General features: G+C 33.7%; 1 protein-coding gene across 1 annotated transcript; it reads right to left on the bottom strand.

The window, feature by feature from the left end:
- Positions 1-553: 553 nt before the first annotated feature.
- LOC126777712 (YY1-associated factor 2) lies at positions 554-15,293 on the bottom strand. The gene is made up of 3 exons (XM_050500866.1): positions 15,004-15,293; positions 7,635-7,804; positions 554-4,468 (listed from the first exon to the last, which is right to left on the bottom strand). Exons 1-3 carry the CDS (start codon positions 15,137-15,139, stop codon positions 4,364-4,366), a joined length of 411 nt encoding a protein of 136 aa, XP_050356823.1. The 5' UTR covers positions 15,140-15,293; the 3' UTR covers positions 554-4,363.
- Positions 15,294-17,458: the final 2,165 nt, after the last annotated feature.

Below are 17,458 nucleotides of genomic sequence, written 5' to 3'. Positions count from 1 at the left end.
TTTTGTTGGTGGACAGAAAAGTAAAGTAATTAATTCATTATTGGCGCGACTTTTGATTTGTTGAATGAAATTATTGTTATTTGGATTTTTAAGAAGAATTGCTGAGCAATGCCTACTTAATAGTATAATAATTTATATAAAATTAAATCCACATTAAAAATCAATTAGACATAACAAAAACAATTAATTAAAATAACTTTATCATTGTTTTGTTTAAGTATATAATTCGATCACTGTTTTATATTAATATTATTATTTAATTAACAAAAGCATATAAATTTGTCAAATCTCGTGAATACCTGGCAGTCATGCCATTTTTTTTTTTCGTTTTGAACGGTGACCGCTTAAAGCTCTGGGAAGTTATTAATCCACGATTTGCAGCCCAGCGATTGTATACCTAGGCCTACAAGTCACCGGCCTAGGTTCCCTACCAGTTTTACTCTAACCGCTTCGGAACCTCGGGCCTCAAATGTCACCGTGCATAGGCCTAACTCCGTGCCAGACAGTTTGGAAAACAACGATAAAAATATCGGGATAAATAAAAAAAAACAAATTAGTTTCCACATTCTTTATATACAATACAGTACATCGATATTGGTCTTAAAAATAATTAACATTTAGCGCTATATTTACAAATTAATTTAACATTTAGCTGAAATGTAAATTTTATGTAAACACCAAAAAAACCATGTGAGAAAAAACTTCAAAAGAATTATGTCCAACGACCTTTGAGTTAAATAAGAATAAAAAAAAAGAAAAATAATTAACATTTAAGGTTCGACTCTTTTATCGTTTTATGTCACATGATTACAAAACTATCATATTTGTCACAATTTAAACATGTATTTTCGTTATAAATTAAAATTGTTTTTACATGAAATTATTAAAATAACAAAATTCAGTCTATTAAAATGAAAGGCATCAGTCAACATAACGATAGTTATGAATTATTCGCTTAGAACAATTCTAATATATTTTACCTAAGGCCCCTCACACACTTGCCAACATAAACACGTAAACAAGCGCTAAAATGTATTTTCATTATCTCATTTCTATAACATCCGTAGTTTTCATATTAAAAAAAAAAAGTGTTTATGTTGACATTAAGACGTACAATTATATACACAGTAATACTCACACTTACGAATACCGGTTTGCAAGTACAGTCAATTCGTTTTAACGTAGGCAATTTTCTTTAAAAAAATATTTATTATTATTATTGAATTTATTACTTTTGCTTTTTTTTTTAGTTTTAGACAGTACTTTACAGTAAATTATATTATAATATTTATTTGCATTACAGATTATATAATAAATAAATAAAACCTTACAAATAAACAGCATTATTTATAAAAATACGAAATAAATTATAATATAGTCGAGAAAAATAAATTAAGTTGCGCTCTGACTTACGTTATATTTTTTATATATCGAGATATTACTGTATATATATATATAAAAAAAAAACAATTGTAACATTAACTACGAATAATTTTCCATTCGCTACAAAATTCCTAATAATTTTAATACATTACAAACGCTTATTATTTCGTATTAAAAATTGGTGTTCAACTATTTCACTATTTAGTTATATGTTAGTAATTATGTCAAAACTTAGCCTTGAATTCATACGCAATTAAAAAGTAAAAAAAAAAATTAAAAAAACGTCACGACATGTCAAACTAGGGATCACAAAAAAATCTGTGCTATGAAGTGACATCGTCGATATAATCTGGTAGTCCGTAGTCCATTACGGCTATTCTATAAGAACAGACTCGAAACTCACCTCGGAAAACGCTCGTGAAATGTCACAAAGTAATATTATCAGAATAATTATTACATATACACACGCAAAATAGTATATCATCGTAATTCGGTCGTCAACATTTTACGAGTGAGTTCTTACAGAATCGCACTACTGTTGATACAGCTAAGCCTTTAAGTTAAGAATCTAATTGAATTCCATTATGTAAAATAAAAAATAAAACTACACTATCACATTTTAAAATAAATGACTGTTTATTGACTGATTGACATATAAACGCAAAGTCCAAAACGACAAAGGTTAGCTAGCACTAAGGAAGATTTTATGAAAGTGTATCCCTGGAGTAGCAAAATTCTACGTTTTGGTAGAAAAAGCTATGGCAATGAGTAAATACTCATTCTGTGTTACAAAACGCCGAAAGATTTGATTTGAGAGAAGATAAACAGAATTGCATGCACAGTTGCACACACACACACATACACAAGCAACCCAATTTTATATTCTTTCTAGATACAGCACGAATAATTTACTACATCGATATTATACATTTATTTAATATAAACAATAATTCTGGCGTCGTTATGCATAATTACTAACATAAGCATACATGGGTTTTCTAAATTCGTTACTAAGGGAACCGTATAAAAATACTGCATCGTCTTCGCAAAATATACATTTTACAAATATTTATTCATGAAATAATATATTACAGAATGACGTCTAGCGTTTTTTACATCGTTCAGAAACTATTAAAAACAAAAAACACGAAAACCACACACGATAACAAAATGGCGACATTTCGATTAGCGAACGTCTAAAAAACAAATTATTACTAGAACATTCTATCGCACCGTCATCGAATGTTTTTTTGTGATATTTTCAAATTAATCCTACACGAAAAACTTAAAGCTAGAATAAATACTTATTTAACGCTTCGAACACAATATAATCTAGTGTTTTGGCTCAAAATATGTTCTACCCTCAAACAAACAAAAAAATATATATACAAGAAAACATAGATACAATTTGTGATAAAAAACGCCGCGTTCGACGAATTATGTTCGAATCTTGTCGATTGTTGAAACGTTATCGTTGATAATATGTGGTATAATTGACCTGGCACTCAAGACCGCAGACTGCTTTACCAAAAATAATCGCCTGACATTGGTTACATATTTTCATACAAACGTTATGTATAATCATGTTACAACCCGATAGCGATAGATGGCGCTATTCAATATGTCACATTTCTGAATCGCGCTGTCAAGTTATTCGCTATTGTGTATATATAGTGTGGAACAATAATTACAGTGACCAAATATATATATATTTTTGTATTTATGAAGTGGTTTCCGTTTTTCACTCGCATGTTGTGTTTACTTTAAATTAATCTCTACACTTAGATAATAAGTTTGTATTAATTTTTGCTTTAAATATTCGTGTAAGTGATTGTAAGTAAACCTAATAAATAAAATATTCGCAGTCTGCATAATTCGGTACCTCAAGTAGAACGTATTTATCGAAGACCGGAAATCCATCTATTGTAATTTCTCCGTATAACATTAAAAAAAAAAACCATCATATTGTAAATACTGCAATATTACGTTTCTCGAGTTGAAAATCACAAAAATTGTGATCGCTATGTAGATTTAAACGATCAAAAAACTTCATCAGCTCTGGTCCTTTTTGGTTCTATTGTCGTTAGCAAATATTTGTGCGTGTAACGTGACATTTTAGTATGTAAATTCATATAACTGCTATAACATTTCGAAAACTTTTATCACCTGAATCCTGTTACGAAAATAGCAATGTACAGATCCCGTCGATAAAATTTTGTAAAAAGTCTTCAATTGTATGGACACGTAGCGCATTAAATAGACAAAGGTTTTTATTACAATAATCTGTACTAGTCCTTCAAACGATTTCTATTTACATTTCTTACTCTTCGGCAGTGCCAAGCTGGTCTCTTCTTATTATACAAACATTCTTGAAAACTAAGACCAGAAACTTAATACCCATCATGCATCTTTATCCATTTTATTTAAACTAAGGGGGAAATCGGTATCTACGTAGAGGATGGGATTAGTTTCAAAGAATGATATATAAAATGGCCACAAAATCAAACATCAATAAATACATAGATATAAATTAATTTCAAAGCAATTACATGGCAGCTTTTTTATTTTTATTATTAAAATTTAGATATTAATAAAAGAATAAATACTACGAATCAAAAGTTAAACTACACTAAGAATACACACTATAAAGGTAATAGTTGTCAATAAGTTGGGATGAAAAAATGTGATCTTTAATGACCTATAAACAACTTTTTTTTAAAAAAATACCAATCTGATTAGAACATAATATTATTTTAAATCCGGAATACAGATTTCGATTGAAGTACTTTCGAAAATTCGAGATCAAATTTAATTTAGAATCACACGTTATATTTCAAATTCGAAATTACGTTCGAAATTTGAATAAACGAGACATAAATTCGTCATCTGATTCCATACAAGTCGAGACCAATTGGTCTTCCGTCAAGTCAGCTGACAAAGTGATACTAATAAAGTATAAAAAGGTCATCAATGAAAGTAATCAAGGTCGCGCTTCGTTCGAAGATTCGACATCACTGGAACTGCTCGATACTGACTTCTTAGGTTTATACTCTGTTATAACAACTGTCACGCCGCTTACAGTTACCTGATGGACAATAGATTATATATGAGCAAAAAAATGTCACATGCTCTATGTTTAAAAAAAAAAGCGAAAATTCTAAATTCGAACAAATTATTATTTGTTATTACACTCTCAACAAATATTCAACGGAATATTTAAATATAATAAGATATTCAAAATTAGAAATACCGCACACTTGGGATAATAAAGTCGAACTATACAACGTCCATAGACAATAAAGGCTTCTATTAATCTATTTCCGACTATTTCATAGTTTGATTTTCAACTTATAAACATGCTTAGCTCCAATAATATCCACCGCTTGCAAAAGCGTCTATACAATATTATGATTATCAATTGCAATAATATGCCGGTAGGTAGAAGAAAATTCGAATCGAGTTGTAATTTCAATTACAGTAACAGCCTGTTAATGTCCCACTGCTGGGCTAAGGCCTCCTGTCCTTTTTGAGGAGAAGGTTTGGAGATTATTCCTTGTTTATTGTTTGAAATTTATTATTTCTGAATAATTTCTGAGAGGACTAGACAAAGTGATTACGACGATTGTCTTAATTATTCAAAACGATACTACAATTGCTGATCACGTGATATATAAATGGAAGGTATACATTTATAAAATCATACTTTTGGCTTTTTCTAAAAACAATATTGACAATTTCTCAGCGGCTTTATTTAGATCCGTTGACTTCAGATTCTTATTTCTCCACTTATTTTCATTGCATTCATCTCCGTTCTGATATTCTACTACCCTCATTGCTTTAAGACAAGTTAAGAAGATATTGCATAACATTGAACTATCATTATGTACCAAGTTAATTACCTCTACAAATACCCACACACACTTTTAACAAAAGCTTCCCCTTACAAGCTTTTAAGCTAAACAAACTGAACGAACTAAGTTTTGATTCGGAATGCAATTAATAAAAATAAAAATTCGCACAACCTTTTTTATATTCATATGTATATATTATATATTTATGCAAAACATTATAAAATTTAAATTAACCGATGATCGTGGGTTCAAACCCGGGCAAGCACCACTGAATTTTCATGTGCTTAATTTGTGATTATAATTCATCTCGTGCTCTACGGTGAAGGAAACCTGCATGTGTCTAATTTCACTGAAATTCTGCCACATGTGAATTCTACCAGCCCGCATTGGAGCAGCGTGGTGGAATAAGCTCCAAACCTCCTCAAAAAGAGGAGAGGAGGCCTTTAGCCCAGCAGTGGGACATTCACAGGCTGTTACGGTTACGGTATTATAAAATTAATATTTTTCCGTTCATTACACAAACATTGTAAAAACTTTGCATTTCAAGGACTAATGTTTATATAGTTACGCAGGTGGAAAAACAGCTGTGGCGACTTGGTTCGAAAGTATAATGTGATCATTAAAATTCAAAGATTTTTATACGTCATCAGTTCGTACATCTCCATTTATGTTAAAATATGCGTATGTTACCATTTTTATCTCGACCTAAACTATTTTATCGTGGCGTATCATTTACTACATCTTTTGTGATCATGTAACTGTTACTATCGTCACTTTCAATTTAGTGCAGTTTTTTTTTTTTTTTTTAATAGATAGAAGGCGGACGAACGTATGGGCCACCTGATGGTAAGTGATCACCAATGCACCATCAACCTTGGGAACTAAGATGTCATGTCCCTTGTGCCTGTAATTACACTGGCTCACTCACCCTTCAAACCGGAACGCAACAATACCAAGTATTGCTGTTTTGCGGTAGAATGTCTGTTGCGTGGGTGGTACCTACCCGTCACGGTAGCATGTAAAAGCGATCCCGTGGCGCTCCTCGTTAAGAAGGAAAGGGTACCGATGGTTTTTTAGTAGGTATTCCGATTTTCGGGGCGCACTCGGCGCCTTGAACACCGGCGAGCCCCACATACCCCGCCCCACTGTTCCCGTGGGGGAAACGCGTAATGCGTTTTTCCAACGTTATAAAAAAAAGGGTGGTACCTACCCAAATGAGCTTGCACGAAGCCCTACCACCAGTATTTCATTATATATGCTATGAAACCCCACTCGGTATTATTGGTATTTAGTTGCTATAGCGAAAATATTCGATATTGCAGCATTAAATTTATATACATGTTACAAAAATTCAATAAATTTACCTTAGATGAATGATAAAATTTTTAAGACAAGTATATAATATGCATATAAAAATCCGGCCAATGGGAGAATGCCTTTTTGAAACGGAACGAAGGTGACTTCGCCCTTAGACACTGATACTGCAAGAAGAATATAAAGGCCACTCAATGCATCATCGTGCTGACGTCACTGAAACCAGCCACTTAAAGATCGCTTTGATGGAATATTGATCTTGTCGCTTGGTTTTTTTTTGACTACTCTCAAGCAGAAGTTCTTGAAGATTTCGCAACTATGTCGACTTATATTGATAGTCACATAAGAAATCAATTGTAAAAAAAAAAAACAATTTTTTAAAAATTTAAATGAAAACGATTTTTTTTTAAATAGTGATTAGTAATAATAAATCCTATTATTAACATTTTAAAAGCGAGTTTGCTTGTTACGTTTTCATATCTTAATCTTTGTTCTCATGTTGTCAGATGTACAGTAAGGATGAAGGGGCTAACACCTCCCCCACACGCGGTCGAAGCCGCGAATGGATACTAGTTTATCATCAGTGGCCCAAAGTGATGACTTTTATAGAAACAGTGTTTTCTGGTAGCGTCAAATCATCATATTTTCTGACTGCTGTTCTAGTTTCAGGGATATAATATGCCGTCAATCAAAGGATTTAGGATGTACCCCATTCACTTTTTAAAGCAAAGCCATATAAAGCGTTGATTTTGGTTGGAAATAGAGCTTTAGGCAAGCCCGTAGATAGGTACCCACTCATCAAAAATTCTACCGTCCAGTAATACATAGTACTTAGCCAGTGTAACGAAAATCACGAGGTACATAACACCTTAGCTCCCAGGGTTGGTGGCGCATGACGATGATACTTTTATTATTACTTACAGTGCCGGTGGTAACTTACCAACAGGTAGCCCATTTGCCAATCGGCCTATCTATTTTAAATTTAAAAAAAATGTGGTCGGTAACTTCCCAGAGGTATGTTACAGGAAGACCTATCACTAGTTTACGTATTAAGGTATGATTTATAAACGAAAACTTCACCCATACCTCTCTAGTTTGCGCGGAACTTCTATCCACGTTATTGAGTCGTGGCTGGCGTCGTTTCTTTTTGAGTGAATTGGCGGACCGCGGTCGTTTCTGCGAGCTGGTGGGGGCCGTGCCGGCCGCCTGCGCAGCGACCAACGCCGGGTTGATACGAGGTTTACGGGTTGATGTTCCTATATAACATTAAATATTATACATTATTTTTAAGACCGAAAGAGCCGAGATGGCCCAGTGGTAAGAACGCGTGAATCTAAACCGATGATCGTGGGTTCAAAGCCGGGCAAGCACCACTGAATTTTCCTGTGCTTAATACCGAATACGTGGTACATGGATTTTGTTTTTGGGCTAGTCGACTGAGTTATCGTGTATTATTGAACTCTTCGTTTGTGTACTTTGTGTACTTCATACCCAATGAAGGTATATATTGTGTAATATTATAAAATCTATATGTGCCAGATGATATTCTTAGATATGTGTGAATACAATTTTATATCGAACTGAACATCTAAACAGGAGCATCCACCAGGACCCTTACACTATGATACTTGAATGACTACTTGATTGTTTTTTTATTGTTATTACGGACTGCAAGTGGGCCACCTGATGGTGAATAGTCACCACCGTCTATAGACATTGGTAATGCAAGAAAAATATAAACCATCCCTTACATCTCCAATGCGTCACCCCCCTTGGGAACTAAGATGTTCATCCCGTCGATTCAAACCCGAACACAATCATATTACGTATTACTGCTTGGCGGTAGAATATATAATGAGTGGGTGTTACATATCGTATTTTAATTCTTATACAAAAGGAGTTCGATTATTCCATTAGTTTTTATTTAAAAGTAGCGTTGAAAAAAATGTTTAAAATTAAACCTTTAGGCTTCGCAATTTAAGAAATAAAAACAAGTTTATCACCTTAATATTGTTTGTTAGTATATAAGGATTCACGAAGAAACTTCTAATCCAATTGAAAATTAGCCTTCGTAACCTGATAGCGTATTGTTATAAGACGCAGACTATTATAGAATTTTTATATGGTATGCGTTTTATAACAAAAAGTAATGTTACTTTGAGCGTAAATATCCGTTACATAATAAATTGGTTCGAACTTCAAAATTTTGGAGTAATAAAGCACATAAAAACTCAACGGTTCTTCCCCGGATTGCAACACGGGATCTTCGACATTCAAATGTAATTAAATTAAATACAAACGAATATCTTAATTCTAAAATAGAACACAAATATACAGAGCGGTAATTTACATATAATATACACAATACCAAAATTCTCACAGTACAAAACTACTCTCGTCTCCGCCTCGGGCCTCGCTGTGCCTCACAATTCAATTTCCCTGCTTCTATATTCCAACACGACACAATTTCGCCATTACCACGCTTCCTCCTCTTAAAACCGACTACATTAGACTATCGACAATAGTTGTAAAAGGTTTTTAGTATCGAATATATATAATGTTTGAATACAGTTTGTCGGTTAATCTTATACGTATGTTAAAGATGATATTTGTTTTATATTAAAAAAGTCGTTCTACTTTTTAATTGTACATAATTTAGACGTATAATATAAACAGATAACTAAAAGGCTTATTGCTAGCTTATATATCTGGTGAGTTTTTTTTTTTTTTATAGAATAGGAAGGCGGACGAGCATATGGGCCACCTGATGGTAAGTGGTCACCAACGCTCTTAGACATTGGCATTGTAAGAAATGTCAACCATCGCTTACATATCCAATGCACCACTAACCTTGGGAACTAAGATTTTATGTCCCTTGTGCCTGTAATTACACTGGCTCACTCACCCTTCAAACCGGAACACAACAATATCAAGTATTGCTGTTTTGCGGTAGAATATCTGATGAGTGGGTGGTACCTACCCAGACGAGCTTGCACAAAGCCCTACCACCAGTAAAATCAACCGCCATACAGGAACATGGTATTTTTAAAACAATCGCGACACGATCATTGCAAGTAGTCACTATAACGTCATACGATTATTTAATAGTTGTCGTCATACTTTTAACGAATAACTAGGACTTTTCAATCTCTATTGATAACAATTGAACAGCAGCAGGAGATGTAAAGATGGCCCTGTGGTAAGAACGCGTGAATCTTAACCGATGATCGTTGGTTCAAACCCGGGCAAGCACCACTGAATTTTCATGTGCTTAATTTGTGATTATAATTCATCTCGTGCTTTACGGTGAAGGAAAACATCGTGAGGAAACCTGCATGTGTCTAATTTCACTGAAGTTCTGCCACATGTGAATTCTACCAACCCGCATTGGAGCAGCGTGGTGGAATAAGCTCCAAACCTTCTCCTCAATAAGAGGAGAGGAGGCCTTTAGCCCAGCAGTGGGACATTCACAGGCTGTTACGGTACGGTTACGGTAGGAGATGTAAAGACAAATAAAGAGATTCGTCATTGAATTGTCATGATATCATTGGTCGATCAAAATCGAATAAAAAAAAAAACTCGAATGATCTATGTATACACATTATGAATTCTCAAAAAAAATGGCGTTTTATAAGTCGGCAAGTTATCGGTAAGTAAAATTTAAATTGATATTAGTAAAGTGAGATTGTATTGTATTATAAATAATGATATTATTCATCAAGAACTGTTCAAAGTGTATACATGATATAGGAGAACCATTAGCAAATCGCATGGAATATGTATCTCAATCTAAGGTTTGTTCATATTTATTCCTTCCAATAGGATATACGTCATATATCACACGCATCACTCAGATGACTGAACTCACTCAAACTCTGCAATGAGAACCTATCAACCCTTAGACTGTATTACATGTATTATTTTATCACTATGCGGGCTTGTTTGTTTATGTATGTGACGGTTTAAAGGTGTTAATGCGAGTGTACGCTTAAAAATGGGTATGTATTTTATATTTTATAAATAATAATAATAATTGTCGTTTTAATACTATCCCATATCTATAATAGTCCACGTATAAGCTATCATATACCAGAAAAAAATGTTAATATCCAAACGAACAAATAATAAAGATTGAATCTGATTGAAATTTAAAAAAAAAACCTCGAAATGCCTTCTACCATATATCACATCTGCTTATATATATTTAAATTTAATTATAAAACAAAATAAACTGATTTCTAAATAATATAAAACATTATTTAATTATAATATCAGTAGCCTGGACTTACACTATTATTTCGATTGCAAACTCCTTTGTAGCTATAATAATTTTGTTCAACTTTCCGTTACCTAGTGTTAGACTGAAAATCGATTCACGATGTTAAAGCGTGCGCAAGTCACGCTCGCGCTTGGCCGTATTTTAAATATAGATTAAATGGTAAATAAGTTGAAGTTGTTTTTTATTCGATTGAAGCGAATACTATGATTTTCATTTGAACTTACTGTTTATATTGAGATGAGAAAATGATTTTAAAATGCATTATTAGATGACGTTATAAACGAATTAATTAATCCGAGACGACAAAGTGGTAAGAACGCGTGAATCTTAACCGATGATCGTGGGTTCAAACCCGAACGAGCACCACTGAATTTTCATGTGCTTAATTTGTGATTATAATTCATGTCGAGCTTGACGTTGAAGGAAAACATCGTTTGGAAACCTACATGTGTCTAATTTCATTGAAATTCTGCCGCTTGGTGGAATAGGGTCCGTTCACACAGACCGGCTCGGAGAGCATCGGCCTGCTTTTTTCTTTTCACACAGACCGGGTCGTATACGCTTGGAATTGGCCGGAGCGGAGCCGCCAACTATTTCACATCGACCGGCTGGAAGAGATCTGAAAGCGGGTGCGAGCGAGAAAGAGCACGCAAGCGGAGCCGGTCGGCTCCTTTTATTACTTCACACGAAGCGCGTTCAGGCATTTTTAATGACAAAAAAGGTGCAAATGCAAAAATAAACTTTACTACAATCACTCAAAACACTGTTTCCAACGTGATAAAAATCTGCTCTCCTCTCCGAGCCGGTCTGTGTGAACGGACCCATAAGCTCCAAACCTTCTCCTCAAAAGCGGGAGGAGGCCTTAGCCCAGCAGTCTGACATTATCAGGCTGTTACTGTAATATAATTTACGAAAGTTACCCTGTTTGTCTATCTGTTGTGCTTTTACGGCTAAACTACTGGACCAATTTCGATGAAAATTGGTAAGAATAAACCCCGATGAAGGACTTACTCTTTTAAAATTATAAATGCGAAAGTGAGATCGTTTGTTATGCTTTCACATTTAAACACTCAACGGCTCGTCATAAGTTTTGCATACGTGAGATTGGATACCTGAATCCTGTCCAACCCCCTGTGTACAGTACACTAACCGAAACTGCTTGTTATATATGTGTAAGCTCTCAAATAAATAGCAAAAAAAACTGTATACTACAAGTTCGATTCTATTTATTTACAACGGATTATTTTAAGACAATTTATGAAATAGTTAACGAAACATTGTGGAAACTCGATTTGATTTTCTAAGTAATAAATAATCCCTAAAATTTGACTGCCTCGTTGGTCTAGTGGCTACATGTAAGGCCGCAGACCCGGAGGGCCGGAGTTCAAATGCCAAGTCACGCCAGTAAAACGTCATTGAGTTTTTCTGTCGAAAATTCTCAGTAGTAGTCCGGAGTCTGAAAGTTGAAAGTGTGTACACCCACTCCCGTGCCTCAGAAAGCACGTAAATCCGTTGGTCCTGCGCCTGAACTCTTTCCGGTCGTGTCGGATTGCCGTCCCATCCGATTATGAGAGTTAGGGAATAGAGAGTGCACCTGTGTTTGCGCACACACTTGTGCACTATAATATCTCCTGCGTAGTTGGCTAATCTCTCTTGATATTGGCCGCCGGGGCCGAAATCGGTCTGGGGAACATTATTATTATTATTATTATTATTCTATAGGTATATGTATACAGATTTTGTAACATTGATGTTCAACGAACTACGGAAGAGGCATTACGAATGCATACACAAACAGAACAGAGCTCTCTATTCTTCTTGATCGAGGACTACCACGGTCGTTCGAGTATAGCACGAAACAGTGATGTTAGACGTACCATCTTGTTGGTATTTGTATCAACTTTTAACAAAGTTAAAGATAAAGACTTTTTGACATCGCTCATGAATGTTTTTAGAACAGAATTTTAGGCATTCTTATCATTATTTTTAATTTCTAAATTGAAACCACTACCAACTTCCTAATAAGCAACTAAGTTTTTTTTAGAAAAAAATCCATGCATTTCTTTTACTAGCCCACCTCGGGGTCTGCTTTCTAAGAAGTCGACATTCACTCATAATAGGCATTTTTCTAGACAGCGTAAATGGTGCCTGTGAATGTGCCAAAATGAAGTTAAAAATATATAAATATATTTTTAATACATGAAGAACAAACCGCAAGTGGTTGTGGCACCATCTGTTCACAATTTTATAGCGATACACATTTAAATGATGAGTATGATGACTTCCTTACAGGTTTCGGCCACGGCAGCCACTCTTGAAAGACTAGCCAACTTCGACGGAAAACATCAATGTCATTTTATAGGTCCGGCCTGGGGTTTCAACGTAGGACCTTGGGATCAGCGGTCTTATAGTTACTAGACCTACGACGCAGTCATTATATGTATATGCACCGATATATATAATGTCCTCCAGACCAATTTCGGCCACGGCGACCAATCTCAAAAGAGATTAGCCAACTACGCAGGAGATATGGTGCACTCTCTACTACTACTACTCACTACGCAGGTGCACTCTCTATTCCTTTACTCTCATAATCGGATGGGACAGCAATCCGACACGATTGGAAAGTGTTCAGGCGCAGGACCAACGGCTTTACGTGCTTTCTGAGGCACGGGAGTGTACACACTTCCAACTTCCAGAGTTCGGGCTGCTACTGAGAATTTTCTTACAGAAAAACCCAATAACTTTTTTACTGGCCCGACCTGAGAATTGAACCCAGGATCTCCGGATCTGCGACCTTACATCAAGGCACTAGACCAACGAGGCAGTCATCGATATATATAATACCGAATACGCTGCATCTGCATATGTCTGTACGTCGATTGCAAACAGACGGAACTACGTAAATGAATTAAGATTTTGCAAGCAAATATTTCTTTTACCAAACAATCGGCCGATTATTCTTATTCGATAAAAGCCAAATACATATAAGGAAGCTTCGTACCATATTTTTGATTTTATAGACTAGACTTTTTGAAAACGTACCTTAGTAAAAAAAACAAACGAATTAATTTATATATTTTATTATTATTCTTCATATCTTTACCTAAATTCAGTTTATTTTGTCGTTTTAAATTACAAACTTATATAGTCGAATTTTTTCACAAATAAAACTTTCAAAAAATAAACTTTCTCAAAAATGTATAATTTTAAAGTTAATCTTGTGATAATATTTTTCTTTATTTGATATATTATTTGATTATTGCATTTTTTTTACAAAATTTCAATTTGTAAATTAGCTAAAGGCAATAATATCAATTGCTATCGAATTGCTATAACACAAACATTACATCTTGGTTTGTCATACCCACAATATTTTAAGTGAAGCGTTTAATTTATTTGTGGTTCTTTATTTTTGTAATATTTAAGTATGTTAATCTTCTTTTCTCAAATATTTAAAGTGAATTGTATTATTTTTATGAGAAATAAATTCTTAAACCGTAATATACAGGTATATTAAAATTATAAATAGGCATACAATATACAGTGCATGATAAAAGGTCAACGGTTTTTATACCAACAATTTAAAAAGACCTCACTTTACATTGAACCGGGTTATAGTAACGGTAATTGATCGTGATAGGGTTATATGCGACGGTGGCGCCTGACCGTGGGATACTTTAGTATCAATTTTAATAGGAAATTTGTTTACGTTCGTAACAGGATGAATATTGTTTTAACAATATTCCAATTATACATTTAGATGTATGATCATAATGCAATAACTTACGAACAATGTTATTAAGTACATTATATTTTATGTCAAAAATACATAAAAATGATGTAATTCTTAAGTAAAATTTGTTATATGAATTTAAATAGTGAATTATTATACCTAATACTTTCTAAGGAGAATGTTGACCGAAGCGTTTCTCTTGTGTGACCAATGTTAGCTTTCACCCAATCAATACTTGCCATTGTACCTTTTTAAGGTTATGCATAATTTATACGGCAGTCGAGTTAATGCAATGCAAATTCGTTTCGCCGTAATAATTAACTTTGCAAATTATGAAAATTACTTTTAACCAACAATCCACGTCTCAAGAAAATTTATTTAGGAATTATTTTGTATAATGTGGTTTTGGATACTTGGGCGTAAAATTAACTTCTAATTACCTTTTCTAACGTCGCACATTGAGCATTTAAAAGCTTCAGCGTTATTCCTGTATGTACACACGCTGCAATCCCAATAATTTTCTTCGAGAGCTTTGGATGGCCTCTTGCCTCTCCGAATAGCATTTTTCTTGTCCATTTTAACGCTCACTTAAACCTAAATTATATGACTCACACGTTAATCATGATATTTTAGAATAGGCACGAGTTTTTTTATCGCACATTAGTAAAATATATTTTCTAAGAATCATTATTTATGTTTTACTGTGCACGAAACGTACACCACGATTCGCCATGACAGATCGGCGATGTTCGTCGGTAAAACAGAGCTGGCGCCACTTGCTATAACCGTTTTACCGACAACTAACACAGATAATAGTAGGATTCTTATAGTAATACGATTTATTAAAAATCATTATGTACAATGGACTTACTGACTTATTTAATACTACAAGTTACAACTAATAATGAGGTGATTGTTAGTAAGGTTAAATAAATCAAAATATAAAATTCTATAAATAAAAACAATATATAGGAATACTAAAACAAAGCTTTCAATAATTTTGATTGAATGATAAAAGTATATTTATACTTAATATTTAACTATGTTTATGAAATATGATTAGATTTTTATATTATAACCAACATTACTTTATGATAGCTGGAACCATGTTATAAGGCTTTTTTTATGTTATACTGAATCACAAAATGTGTGTTATATATTATTTGCTTATACTACATGAAATGTTACGGTATGTTAGGAGAAAAAAAAAAAAATAAGATATTTTTCTAATTAATATTTTTTGATAAGACACCATTTACATACACAGGTACCTGATAATGTAGACATATAAAAAAAACTATTTTCTTCTAGAAAATTGTGACAGAAATAATAGTAATAAAATAATAGTACATAAATTATAATTTACATTTTGGTCGTAAGTTAAATACAATATAAATAAATATCACGCGCCCAGTATAATTACACTGTAATAACATGTAATAAAGTTTATTGTTTGACAGTCCGACACTCCATGGTCGATCTAGATTATAGAAGGTCATTTATGGCAAAAAAAAAATGCAAAAATAGGTACCTATAATAGTAAATTAAAACGAGTATAATCTGTAACAGTTCCACTAATTTAGTATTGATAATAGAATTATATATCATTCGAAAGCTCACGATCGTTTTTGTAAATATAATCCAAAGGGTAGCAGGAACATGAAGTAACATAATCATTTGTTTTAATCCTAGACAGCAGACGAAACCATATATTTAAGGAATTCTTTGAATGTTTGCGTTACGCGCTGCTATGTTGGTTTTGTACTGTGCGTCTAGTTTTTACGGATATACCTAGGTATTTATCGCATACCTACGCACGAAGAACCGGATCTGCTTACACTCATTATACTTTTAAATTGGAAATGTACTTACTGAAATCACACACACAGATTATTAAACTAGAAGTAAAAACTTCTAGTAGTAATTAAACTAGAAGTAAAAACTTCTAGTTTAATAATATGTGTACAATAAACTATACTGTATTCCGTCTTAAGTGAAGCTTTTCATAAAACGTTAGCCGACAAAAAAGGTTTCGTAAGCTGCACTTCATACGACCGTTCTCAGAAATGCTAACCTTTTTTTCTGAACGTTCTGTCAGTTTCTACCTGCGTTAAGATTTTCGACCTAATACTACTTCGGATTTAAGCGTTTATAAAAATCTCTTTTGGGTTTTATTAAGTTATATTAATATCTTTATATATTATTCAGATGACGTAAGAATGTAGCAAAAATCACAAAAAAAAGTAAGATACATAATTATACATTACGCAAGTTTATTACCGTAACAAACGGGTTAAAAATAATAACACACTGTCATAAAAAAAAACCATAAACCATAAAGGCGAATTAAAAAACTGTACATGGCCTTGATTAATCAAATTAAAAACTAAAAATTCGACTCAAGGTATTATTAATCTTGCTTGTTATTGTTGGTGGACTTTGTGCCCTGGCCCCTAAGTACAGTAACCTATTCTGATGGACCAATGTCTGTCATGCTTATACCCTTTTTTTGCCTCTGGAAAAACGCTTTACGCGTTTCCCCGCGGGAACAGTGGGGTGTATATGGGGCTCGCCGATGTCCAAGGCGCCGAGTGCGCCCTGAACATCGGAATACCCACTAAAAAACCAGCGGTGCTCTTTCCGTCTTAACGTGGAGCGCGAGAGGATCGCTTTCGCATGCTATGCTTTCCAATCGGAGTAGGAATAAAGGTAAGATTACATTTACAAAGGTTTACCTTATATTTACAAATTGCATGCGATTTTCTTATTGTTCTGCTGTATTATGCACTACAAAATTATAATGCAACACTATTCCACTTACTTAATCACATTAATTTAACTTTCGAAGTGTCGATTACAACTACAGGGACATTGAAAACATCCATAGTGAATACC

Source organism: Nymphalis io, chromosome 23, assembly GCF_905147045.1.
Source record: "Nymphalis io chromosome 23, ilAglIoxx1.1, whole genome shotgun sequence".
NCBI classification, from domain to species: Eukaryota; Metazoa; Arthropoda; class Insecta; order Lepidoptera; family Nymphalidae; genus Nymphalis; species Nymphalis io.
The sequence above is the reverse complement of the archived record's forward strand: the minus strand, read 5'-3'. Positions and strand labels throughout refer to the sequence as shown.